At 39.3% G+C, this 13,369-nt stretch overlaps 1 protein-coding gene across 11 annotated transcripts in view; it reads right to left on the bottom strand.

The window, feature by feature from the left end:
* The window catches only part of Ntng1 (netrin G1), a 347,490-nt gene extending 336,657 nt beyond the window's left edge, over nucleotides 1–10,833 (bottom strand). For 8 of the 11 annotated variants that reach the window (XM_040289044.2, XM_021735812.3, XM_021735815.3 and 5 more), the window contains exons 1-2: nucleotides 9,374–9,513; nucleotides 1,660–2,457 (exon numbers count right to left, since the gene is read on the bottom strand). In XM_040289044.2, coding sequence (XP_040144978.2) covers nucleotides 1,660–1,905 — 246 coding nt within the window. In that variant the 5' untranslated portion in view covers nucleotides 1,906–2,457; nucleotides 9,374–9,513. Of the gene's footprint in view, nucleotides 1–1,659; nucleotides 2,458–9,055; nucleotides 9,179–9,373; nucleotides 9,514–10,293; nucleotides 10,455–10,752 lie in introns of those variants that run through there. The other 3 variants (XM_078026844.1, XM_040289045.2, XM_078026843.1) reach the window with 3 other exon arrangements.
* Between the last annotated feature and the right edge of the window lie 2,536 nt (nucleotides 10,834–13,369).

The following is a 13,369-nucleotide window of genomic DNA, read 5'->3' as shown; positions in this document are numbered from 1 at the left end:
AAATTATTAAACAATGCTAGAAAAGGCGTATTGTTATAAGTATCATGCAAACCAATATATAGAGCTACAGTGTTCTTAATAATATGAAGAGTTGGCCCAGAAGTTGTCCTCTGCTAGAAGGAGTAGAAGATTGCACAACCTATCACCTGAATAGCAATTTCATCCCAGATTTGAAATGAGATCTTATATTTGACCTTTCATGAGAAATTATTAAAGACCTTATATAAAGTCAACAAATGTACCCGCTTTTTTTACAGATTTATTATAGTTTTACTAACATGTTTGAATATACTTCTCCAGAAGCCTGTGGTTTCTAAAATATAACTTCTTTGCCAAGCACATACCTGTTTGCCAAAGAGACGGGTCCTCTTTTTGAAATATTTAGTCTTTCAGGGCACTTTAGTCATAGTGACACCTAATAGCCAAGCTCTTTTTCTCACTCTCCACAAAATCAGGTTTAGACTATAATTCAAACCAGTCCCCAAAGGCACTTCTGAAAAATGGCAAGCCCTTAGCTTTTAGGTGAAAACACTCTTTATTGCTCAAAATTGTTTCCTGTTACAAAACCTTTTCTATAGTGCTCAGGCTAAGATGATCTTATGCTAATTTAACTCACTGGGGACTGTGAGCAGATGCTACTTTGATTAATAGTTTCACTATCCTGAAAATGCCAGGCCAGGTTCAAGATAATAAAGTCAGGTAAGAATACTATTAAAATCTGCCATAGGATTCTATCTGTTACATGGAGAAAAATGGGATCACAGCTCCTGTATCCAACAAAGACGGTCTATAATAAAAAACAGCCACCTAAAACAAATGAACACAGTGTCTGAATTCCTTGGCACATTAACTGACACCATTTTAATCACCAAGCTCTTCATTACTACTTTGTAGGTATATTTTCAGCTATGTCCTTAGTTGAAATTCAGTGTTTTCCTCCAAAGCTATCTTTTCACATAGTATTTAACTTTCCACCCAGGAAAAAAAAAAAAAAGACACATAAGAACAATACATTTTTGTAACTTTGCTTATCAAAAGGAGAGTATCTGAATTTGTATGACCCAGGTCATTATTTTCAGCAAATATGATCTCCAACAAGCACTTTTAAAACATCCACAGAAAACTGTGATCCTAGATGATAAGGGACTGCATGAGTTGGCAAATAAGGCGTTTCTGAAAAAGCATCTTGGGAGACTTTAGTCCCTCTCTCCTCTGCTTTTCCTCTCACTGGTCTCCTAACCAAGGACTTCCAAATCATAGCTGCTTTCTAATGAAGGAAAGCAGGAGAAGGAATCTAACCTGGAATCATGGAACCTGGGGCTGGCTTCATATATGCATGTTAAGAAACCTTTGCAATTTTTTAAAGTTTGCCAGTGGATTTTCTCCTTAACATAACACATATGATCTAATCATATTCCCAAACTCCAATCTGAAACTTAACCTTCAATTGAAAGTAGAAAGTTCTAGTGCATCAATTATACTGTGCAAATGTAGTTTCAGGTAGTTCAAACCTCCACAGAGAATGACTAGCCAGGTAACACAACCTGCCACCTGCAGATTCAGCTCTACATGAAAGGAGCCTTCACATTCACCACATTCATATTCATATGCGATTCAACCCCTTTAGGGGAAATACTCTACTCAGAAGGGTTGCCTCACCATTGCACAGAAGGACTCAGGAGGGTCTCCACAGGTAATATCCGGAGGATCCAGTTTCACTTTCAGGTATTTTGTCATGTCCGTGGATTCTGGTTGACAGGCCATGTAATCCCAAACTTTACCTTCTTCTGTGTAAATCTGAGTCTTACACACATCATAATGTCCCCACACCAAAGGGTAGGGCTGCATCACTGAAGACACTGTAACCCAAAGGGCATGAATGGACAGGAATCTTGACAAATACATCTCTAAATTCTTTGCAATCTTCGTGATTTATCTGTAATCTTTGTCTATTTTACATATACATTTGTTTATATATATTTATATTTGTGTATATATATAGATATATATATATATATGTCTTTATGTAGATAGGTCTGTATATTTTTAAAAAGAAAGAAAAGAAAAGAAAAGAAAAAAGAGGATCAGACCTCAAAAACAGAATCCAAAATCAGATGTGAAGGATTAAGATACTGTGCGCGTTCAGGTATATTGAGGACTTTGGTGGAAGCCTAACATACTTGTGTGTTAGGCATTAACAGCAACTTGGAGCATTTTCGTCGTCCTAGAACATATCGAGTTTGGTTTTTGTAAAAGATGTCCAATAGCAGATAATAATTTAGCAAAGTGATGGCTCTCCCATTGTACATCCGATAACCCTGAGTGATCCTCAATGCTCACGGTTCACAAGGGCTGCCCAGGCGCCGCTGAGATATCAGTATCGGAAGCAAAAGGATGTGCGTCTGTCATCCGGTGTCTGTTTCCCATCAATCATCCTTTTCTTCTGGCACCAACACCCTTTAAGAAACAATAAGAGTAAGAGTTATTGTCCCGGAGTCAATGCATTACGAAGTGTATGATATGTTGACATTTTGGAGGTTTGATGCAATATCAAGCAAATTGGTGTAATCTGGATAACCTTTACTCAGCTGCTTTGCTAGAATGAGCAAACCAGGGAAATCATTCACATAGGGGAGATCTGTTATGAAGGATTTAACTCTTCCCTAGCAAAGACAGATGTGTGTGTGTTCCAGGTGAGTTACAGGTTTTCGCTTCAAAAATTATTTCCATCTGAACTAAACTGAAAGCAAGCTGCTAGATTTAAACATTTCTCACATATCGCACTGCTAGAAAGTCTTCTAAGCAGACAATGAGGGAAATAAATGCTTTTATAACAATGACAAAGAAATGACAACCACTTGTATGCCTTTTGTCTCTTGGCAAAGAGAGTCTAAGAATCTCCAAGTTCCTTGTACATTTCTTAGCTTTTGTTAGCCAGAATGAAAACTAGCATTGTTGCCACAAGCCTGTCCCTTTGGATTTGCTCATTATGTTGGGAGAATTTAGCATCTTTTGTTTAGTTGCATTTACTGATAAAGATAACTTGGCTCTCTGAAAAAAAAAATAAAATAAAAAATAAAACCAAGGAGCAAATCTTCCTTTCATAAGAATTTTCTGTTTTCTTACATATTTTTTATAGGCATTACATCTGCATTTGCAGTTATTTTCTGTAACAGAAGAGAATTTGTCCCAAAGGCAAATATTATATGCTACTTTAAAAGTAAAGCTCTGTAGTAAAATGCACAATTTAAAATGCACATATAAAAATAGCTGAGGGTGAGTTAACAGGCCATGAAGCAAAATAATATGGCACTATTTCTAAGAAAAAAATAAAAATTACCATTGAAACATACTTTTGGTAAACTGATAATACAGCTTACTTAACTACAGATACAACTCATTGAAGAGTTTAACTGGCAACTTTTCTCTCTAGATACCACTATCTAAATCTAAACAATTGCTAACATTTAAATCCAGGTGTTAAAAGCAAATGAACTTTATTAATTATTTGTTTCATATTCATAGTCTAAATTATTAACTACTTCTTAAATGATTCAAAAAGGAGAAAAAAAAATCTACAGCTTTGGAAAATCCACTATAGACCCTTTGATACACATTAAATAGTTTAAATATGGAAGTTCACTATCTTCAAACAATCTTATAAAGGAATTTACTATATTTAAATAATGCACCATTTTAAAATGAACTAAGCCACGGAGACTATGAAATGCCAACAGATGGTTGAATTGTGTTTCCATAGCAAAGTAATTTATAATAATTGCTTTATGGATGCAAGTGCAATTTTCATTATATTCGATTCATAAAATGTTATCATACAGCTGCAATTTGTGATATTTTCTATTACGAAAAGTGTTGAATATTTGAGGTCTAGGAAGCAATAATTAACAATGTGTCTAAACACGTATAAACTAAGATTTGAATCTGTCTCTTTCTGGAATTGTAAAGACTATATTGTGCTGAGAACATTTTGAAATCTTAAGTTAAAAAGAAACAGAATCACAGAGGAGCATGTGTTGTGGCTACTATAGCCTTCTGCTTTGTTCAGACTCATTAGTAATTTTAAGTTGATATTTTCAGAATTGTTCAACACTTTGACAATTAATAATCTGAAAAGGTGTTAAATGATATATATCCACATTTTCTGAAGGCATTTTTCAACCATGTTTACTATTGTAAGAAGAAACAAACACTGTAACGTGTGAAGGTAGTGAACATTAAATAAGTGAAGCAGTGAAAATCAACTAGGTCAGAAATTATTAACTTCAATTCATCTTTTCAAATATACAGCAATTTATTTATCAAGAACGATATAGTCTTGAAAACTCGAAACTGTTTTGAATCTGAACTGAGGGAGCATTATGTGTTAATTCATAATTTTATGTCAAGATTACGACTTCAAATATATATTTGAATGATCTCTGAGATTAGTCTTCACTTTTCTTAACCAATATTATTCCCTAAATCCATTTATTCTTAGATAGTTTGTCCTCATCCACATTTTGCTTTACTTCCACTTCAAAATAAAAGAGTGATCATAGGTTTGTATATGAAAAACTTGGACACTAAGGAAATGTATGTGGACCTGTTACTGTATTCTGATACAACAGTAATCCCAATATAACGAATTCTCATTAAATTATATCAGAATTATAATGATGGTCATTACACAGAATTATGGACTACACCATTGATCGAATTTAGAGAACTGACAAGAAAAAATGCAGAGGAGTGCAAGATATTTGAATATTAGGCAGTTGCAGGACTGTGCGACAGACATTCTTGACAAGAAGCAGCCAATTATAGCTTAAATTTCTGGCATATAACCAGTTGTGATTAATAGTTTTCCATTACATTACAGACATATTATTAATGTATTAAAAATGTCAAGCTTTGGCAAGCACTAATATGGCATGGCTCAGTTAGTCTGCAGAATTTACATTTAATGAGCTCCCATTGACACAGAAAAAGATATGGACCACAGTATATTACAGATCAAGAACAGAGGGTCACTGAGCTGTTTTTTTTTAAATAATTATTTGATTTTTTATTCTCATTTTTACATTTTTAGCCTCTCTTACTTCCTTCATTTCAGGGTCTCCTAACTTTTCAGTGCCACACACATAGCAAAGAAAATCATTTTAACTTCAAATTAGTGAGGATTTAAATCTATGAACTTCCATGACACACAAAGGAAAAAAAAAAAAAAACCTCTGTGAAAATCAGGAATGTGCTATTGAAGCATAATTATGGAGTTTTCAAAGAAAATAAAATGATGTACAAATAGAATATGATTTACGCCATGACCTCTATTACCTAATGGCCCTGGTTCCCATCTGGCCATGCTTTCCACCAGGTTAAAAATATCAATAGCTTCTTAAGAGCTAGGTCATCATGGCAAATAGCTAGGCAAACCGATTATGAGAAGGACAGTCAATGACATATTTGGGGACTTAATATACTGAAGGTATCCCTTCTGGCCCATAACTGAACTAATTGCCAAGTAATGTGGCTTTTGAATTTGTCTCAAGTGCCTGGATCGCCTAAGTAAGGATAGCTTCAAAAGAGCTCTGGGCTGTCCCAGCTTTAGTTCTTACTTTGCCAACCTTGGGAACTCACTGTAATCAAATAATGCCATCATCTCTACCTGTGAACTTAGGACTAAGAGGTCCTCTTTGAAAAAAAAAAAATACCCGTTAATAAGCCCTGAGTACTCCATAGAACTCTGGTGTATAAATTTGGAAAGCCAATAAAAATATGCAAAATTATGGCACGGCCCTGAAGTTCATAGATATTATTGATCAGGGCTAAAATGGGCTATAAAATGGCTTTGCATACATGAAATATATATTTTTCTGAGATTCTATCTAATTCCTTTCCACCTTGGATTCACTTTGTAAAAAGGCATTTCACGGGCCCTTCACTCAGAGTGGTAAAAACAAAATAAAATAAAAATCCTCACAAAATATTAATGAAAGTAATAATAATTAAAATGATAAACAATTGTATTCTATTCTAAAAGCAACTGTCAATTTCATCAACTGAGAGAAAAATATTGCCAGTAAATCTACTAACTCTATCTAGCTTTCAGCATTCATTTTATTATATAATCTCACTAGGAGGTGGGGGTGGTAGTAGTAGGCTATTCATTCCATAAATATTCAGCTCTTCAGGGGCACCTGAAATAGACAGCTATTGACTCATTCTTTATAGACATTAAGAATTTTATAAATATGCATGTTTCTGAATGGAAAGGAACAAAAGAAAAATTGACTATAATCAGATTCCATTGAGTGAAAAATAAGAGGAAAAAAAGACACAAATTCTATAACCTCTCAAAATTAGCAACTTCCCATATGATCATAATGAGATTTATTACATGAGATGTTTTAACATATATTGAATGCTCTTTGCACATATTTGTCATGAAGAAGGTATCTTTGAGTATTCTTAATGGGAAATATAGGCGTCTTTTTATTAACTGCTCTCAAAATATAAGGAATTTAATGTGTACTGAAACATCATTGGCATATTCTAGTCATACTTGATTGGGTATTATGAGCAACTGCCTATCATGAGATTCTTAATAAAACCAAGTAACACACCTTAGTATCAAAAGGTCTCTATTTTCACCAAGAGAAGACTGATTACAGAAATCAGATAGCACACATTTTGCAGAATGTCTATGGATGGGATAATACATAAAATTATTGCGGAATCAGTTAAGCCTAGAAGAAATCTGTTTAATTACCACATGAACAATAAATTTTTTATTCTCATACAGGAATGTTCAGAGAGCCAACTTCTCAAATACACCCATCTAAAGTTTTGAAACAAACTCTGGATAATAAAAATACAAATTATTTTTGAAAGTATACTAAGTAACTTACTGACCTATAATACACTGCAATTCACACATATGTACACACTTTTCAACACTGAAATACAATTGGTTTCCTAAGTTGTATGAAATTTTATTTCCTTCCAAGTAACTTGGTGTTCTGGTCACTTGAAAACTGTCTCCAAATCCTTATTGAGAAAACCTATTAACTAACTAAGTAAGGCTTTAACTTTTTTTTTTTTAACATATCACCTGATGTTTTTCAGAACAATAATGGAAGTGAAGACAGTATTTACACCAATTTCAAACACACAAAAGAAAACTACAAAATACATTAGTCTCTTCCAAAAAATAAAAAAACAAACCTGAATCATTTTAACCCAAATGCCAGAGAAAGCTGACAAAACAAAAATCTTAATAGGAAAATAGCTTTATGTCCAAATAAAACAAGTTGTTTCTTTTCAAAATTTTCATGATTACCCTTCTTAAATTACACAATAGGAAATATCATCAAATAGAATTCACCTAGATACTGGAAATTCTGAATGCCCCCACGCAGGCCTTTTGTGATTAAATGTTATTTCATTTTATGGCAACCTAAAAAGAAAATATATCCCTTTTATATGTAAGCTGGAACAACACTGCATGTGAAAACCTTGGTGCATTTTTTTTTCTTTACGTGATGATCCACAAGCAGGGATCAAAATTTTATTTTAATGAAAAAAACCTGAAAGTTGTTTATTTTCAAAAAATAATCCTGGACAGTTATTGAGCTGTTTTTTCTTTGCCAAAGTGAAAAGGGGGCAGGTAAGGCATTCAAAGTGATAGTTCAAAATAATTAAGTGTGGGCTTGATGATTTTCTCACAGGTTAGAGATGCACCTCAAAGGCTAGACAAATTTAAAAAAAAAAAAAACTTGACCCTCCCCCCAAAAAAGAAAACTTTCTAACAATCCTAACCACTAAGCATAGTTGAATGAATGAATTTGATGGAAAATCTTACTTTTTTTTATTCCTGTAAAATAACTTTTAGTATTTTCAATCCTAAAATGAGGCCTTATTTCTAGAGAAAATCTACTGCCAGATTCACCATATGTTTGGTGAAATTCTGACTCTTACTCAGAATTTTCCATTCCAAAGATTGACAAACTGTTATCATAAGGAGTGGCTCCATTCTTCCTTGGGCAAAGAGAAGGATGTGGAATAGGGGAAACAAAAGCTTCTATGCTCTAGAAATCTACACCTGATTCAACAATAAGAACTCAACCTGCGACTTTTCCAAATAAAGTTGCTCTCAAATCCCTCCTCTAGGAATTTTCCCCTCTTGCCTTGTAAAAATGACAACCTACTCTTAAGTGGATTTCTGGAAAAAAAAAAAAAAATGGTGCCCTGGTGAGGTTACCAAAATAAACAGCAGAGGGCGCAGTTTCTTTTTTTATCTAAGTTTTCTCTTGTATGAATCACTTAATTGGTTATTTTGGGCCCAATAATATTCGGTATTATTTGTATTATATATAGATATCCACAGATTCATATCAGAGAGCAACTCAATGTCCCCTGCCGAATACATCAACTGATTAATGTGATGCCAGTGTCTGAGAAAAGATTTCAAACAGCATTCTTACACCTAGTCTTTCCCTTTTCAATTTCCCTTTCTCCCCAGCTGCACAACGTGGGATAGTAGTGCTTTAATCTCGTACCAATAAAGGAGATTAAAAGAAGGGGAGTTCAAAAGCTCTCAGTGTAGACACTAGCTCCACAGGGCTGGCATCAGGGCAAGTTTCTTTCTCCCAAAGAAGACAATTGGAGAAAGAAAATGAGAAGAACAAGAATAGCCCTCCTGAGCGTTGTGTGTGGTCAGGTGTGTGAGAGACAGCGCGGTGTGTTGTCAGGCTGTGGATAGAGGCACCGACCCAGAGCCCGGGCTCCCGAGACAAGAGACAGACACGTAACCTGCCCGGGGCGCACACCCAGGAAGACTTGTGTGTGGGTGTGAGAGGGTGCGGGTTGTGTGTGCGCACAGAGGCTCAGCGCGCTGCCTCCTCAAGGCGCTTTCCAAAGTTCCTCGCCCACCCGGAGTCTCCCCTCCCGCCTGTGGATGGCACTGGGGGGGCCAGAGGGAGGGAGGAAGCCCGGGGAGCGGGGCAAAGACGAGAGGCTCGGGTCGCAGGAGGAGAGGGAAACCGGCAGCACTTACCGTGTGGCCCGTTTGCCCTTGCGCCGGGCGGGAGCCGAGCCGACGGCGCGGGGCGGCGGCCCTGCCCTGCCTGGTCCGCCTCGGGCGGCGGCCGCAGCAGCGGAGCCCGCGGGCGGCGCAACGGCGGGCGGCGGCAGCTCCGCGGAGCTTCCTCCTGGGGCGCGGGCGGAACGGGAAGGCTGGGGGTGTGAACCCGAGCTGCCGCCGCCGCTGCCGCCGCCACAGCCCCGGGGTCCAGATCGCGCCCGGCAGACTGCGGGAGAGGACTCTGCGGACCCAGAACCCACGCCGGTACGCCACTCCCGGCCGCTTAATTACCTTCGCCTCGCGCCCCGGTGGGGAGCCTCCAGCGCGTCTCCCCCTCTTGGAGCCCGCACCAAGAGGGGGAATTCCTTCCCGTTGACGTCCTCTTCCGAAATGCAAAAGATCAGTGACTTTGACAGGTAGATGAGGGGGAGGGAGAAGGGGTGGGCGGAGAGGAAGAGAGGATGAGAAAGGTGCCTCTCCCTCCAAAAATATAGTGATATTAATAATGAAATCGCAGCCTTCGGAGGTCTTGCCAGCCCAGTTCTCCGCTCGCCGGCTCTCCGCGCCTCCTCGCGCCGCTGCCTCTGCCACTTCTCGCCTTAAACTTTTACTGAGGGATTTTTTTTCTTTTTTCTATTTCTATTTCTTTCTTTTTTTTTAAGCTGCAGGACGATTTCCTAATTCCCAGGGATCAGAACCAGCGGCCAGGCGGTTCTATCCCGCTTGGCACCGCTTTCATTTTATTTCAGATGAAGATGTTGAGCTTAGTCAGAAGGGACATAAATCAGGACAATTAGCATTGGCGCCAAGAAGATCCTCTAGTACCAATTTCGCCCGGGCTTCCTTCGCGCATTCCTCCACTCAAGTCAGAAATGTCACTGCACATAGCGTTGATGGCTGCGAGACGCGACGCACCCAAAGTCCGTTTGATGAAATATACATGGCCCACGATGCTTCTGGATTGCGGTTCCCAGGTCCCCAGCCCCCGCCCGCGGCGCCTGGCCGGGACCCTTCTCCCAGCCGAAAGCGAGCTCTTGGCAAACTTAGGGGCGCGGACAAATTAAAGAGTGAGCGCGAGGGCCGGAAAAGGGAGAAGCAAAGAAGCAGCCCAGGGAAGCCGCAGCCCTCGGAGGGGTGGCATGTACGTTTCACTTAAAAAGGAGATCTTCTGCAACTGCCAGCAAGTGGAAGGATTGCAAACCTTATACTACCTCGAGACCTGGGCGCTCCGAGCGGTCCTAACTCCATCCCGCTCGCTGTTGCTGTTTGCTGCTCTAGCCACAGCAGCCGCCGCTGGTGACCTCAGGGTGCAGAGGCTAAGACCACCCTCCTCCTTACCCCCCACCGGTGTTCGCCCACAGAAGCGCGGTTTCTACTGATTCCTGGTGTACCTCCCACTTCTTTCCCCGCCCATCCCACCCCTCATTCCTCTGTCTCCACCCCACACTGTTCTGAGCACACCCTCCGCCCCAGCAGTGAGCACAATGGTGTTTTCCAACCAGCAATTCTCTTGCCCAGCCAGAGGCTCCTAGAGCTCAGGCTTCAAACTTCATTTCGAAATTCATTTCGCTTTAGAAAGTTGAAGTTTAAGAGAGAGCTATTCATCGCAGACCTCTTTACCTTTCCCCAAAAAAGATAAATGCAAGGGGCCCCAAGTTTTCATTCCTTACCTTTGGAGGCTCAGACTCACTTGGGATCATTCTTAGCTGCACACCAATATCAAGTAAAAACAAATGCAGACTTATATAAGATAGGGAAAGACTTTAATTAGAACAACTATTATCAAAGTGAAAAATCCACAAGCCTCCCAAAACCAAACTGAAAATGAGAGTTTTTGATTTGTTGTTTCCTATTAGGTAAGGGGAGTAGCCACAGGAGAAAGTGGGGCACATAAGGGGAATAAATTCATTGGCCAGGGCATGATTTAACAAGAAACGTATCCGTGTTCCAGGAATTTGGGGGAGCAAGTGACAAGGGCAACTGTTCCCCATTTTAGTGCTTGCTCAGATTGGGAGTCCGGGGCTAAATTTCAAGGGCCTGTGTGGAGAAGCTGCCTGATTTAAGTTTGGTCAGCACAAAGCAGAGGGTAAGAAATGGGCACTTGTGAACACTTGGTCATTAGTCAGGTGCCCCATAATGCAGGCTCTGGGTTAAGAGTAGTTGGGGCATTTTTCTGGGATGACTTGGGAAGGGTGGGGAGCTGTTAAACTGAGGTATAACTGAGCAGCCAGTAAGGAGTCAGGGATTCCAAGTTTCCCAGGCCTCCTCTCCAATGCCTGAGAGGCCACAAGGAGTCCTTTGCCTCTGTCAGTGCAGAGATGTCAGGGCTTCTTTGCTTTCTTTCTTGCCACTTCTGTCCTTTGGCATTGAGAAAGCAGGAAGGCTTTACCTGCAGGGGTAAAACTCCAACAGGGGTTCTTAAGAACCAGTGGCCATTCCTAGTGCTCCCTCTTCTCTGGCCATTCTCTTACAGGTCTGAAACATACTGATGATATGGAAATGCTACTCACCTACCCCTCCCTCACAGGCCCCCAGCGACTGGTCTCTTCTGTGGCAGTGTTTGGCAAATAGGACTTGAGAAACAACATTACAGTGGCTCTCTCACATCTCATTGGTCCCCTGACCTGGACACTGAAATACAGACAGCTCTACCAAACCAAGAAGCCCCTTCTCAGATCTCACTCTCGGCTTTAATGATTTTACTGTCTTTCGCCAGTAGAAAGAAATTTAGGCAGGAATTAGAAAGTTTTCTTGTGAGATATATGAAGACCTCTTTAAGATTACTGGCTCCCAAGCTAGAGTGAAGTTAGAATGAAAGTTTCACTTTCCTTTGTGAAAGTGAAAAATCCTGAATTAACCTCCTCTTCTTTGTGGACCCCCCCCCCACACACACACACACACACTCACTCCTGGGGCTCAGTGGACTTTGAGGAAGACAGCACTTCCAAGTAAGTCTGATATGAGAATGGGAGCTCTATCCAATTAGAAATCTCCCGCTGTAGGAATAGGAGTGTCTTTAGAGGTGACTTTTTTTTTTTTCTCCATAAATGTGGTCTGTCCTCTGCAGAGGCTCAGTGAATCACCAACTGATCACGTGGGTCTCAACACCAAGGATTAAAACAGAATTATCACAGATTTAGCAATATTAAAACTATACCTCCCCTCAAGATCTTGTTCCTTCCTTTCCTCCAGTGGGGATGAAGTGGGAAGTGTGGTTTTCTCTCTCCAGAATAGCACTTTGGGTAGATCTGACATATTCCCCCAAACTGAGCATCTATGAACTAATTATAAACTAGCTTTCCTGAACATGTCTTTACACATTTCTTTATGTGATGAACATACATTAGATATTTTATTAGCATCAGGGAAAATAATTTATAGTACACTTGCTTTTCTTTATTTTTTGCCATTTGGAAAAAATGATTTTTTTTTCTGTTTTCATTTAACCTTTCAACTCTATGTTTTTTTTCCTATCTTCCTTTAGAGAAGAGTAGTTTGATCTTTCAGTTCTCCAGCTTCAGATCTCTGGCTAGTTTCCATGCTTTTCTCATTATTCTTCACTTCAGATATTCATTTATTTGCAATCCTGTAAGATTTCTAAATAATGTTCATTTACCTGGGTACTTAGCTACCTAAAAACTCTTGAGATTTGGAAAAGTTGTTTAAATACCTGTACTACAATATGCCAAACTGGTAGTGATGGCATATTTGCAATATATCTGGTCAAAAAACAGAAACATGAATCTTTTTTTAAAAAAAAATTCTGTATGGTAATTGATATAAAGTAGGTTTAAGATAAATGTTCATTGCAGGTGTGAATAACTTTGCCCATTCTCAAGATGAAGCTATAGATTCCTAGGTAATAGGATATAACCCACATAATGTTAAATTAAGATTTAGAGGTTTGAAATATTCAAGTCAGGGGCATTATGCATTTTAGGTTGCTATAGTAAAGTACCATAGATTAGATGACATATAAACAACAGAAATTACTCTTCATAATCTGAAGATCAGGATGCCAGAATGGCTTGGAACTGGTGAGGGACCTCTTCTGTGTTACACACAGATGAATTCTTGCCTTGAATTCTCACATGTGGAAGGGAGACTGGTGAGCTCTCGGGGGCCCCTTTGTTAATCACTGATTGCATGCATAAAGTCTTCCCTCCCTTCACCTCCTTACCTCCCACAGACCCTACCTCCTAATACCATCACACTAAGTTTAAAATCTGAACTATAAATCGAGGGTGGGCAGAAACAGTCTGCAACAAGAGGCAAGTTCTGTTTAAC

Source organism: Ictidomys tridecemlineatus, chromosome 11 (genome assembly GCF_052094955.1).
Source record: "Ictidomys tridecemlineatus isolate mIctTri1 chromosome 11, mIctTri1.hap1, whole genome shotgun sequence".
Lineage (NCBI taxonomy): Eukaryota > Metazoa > Chordata > Mammalia > Rodentia > Sciuridae > Ictidomys > Ictidomys tridecemlineatus.
Note: the sequence above shows the minus strand (reverse complement) of the source record. Positions and strands in the feature narration are given on the sequence as shown.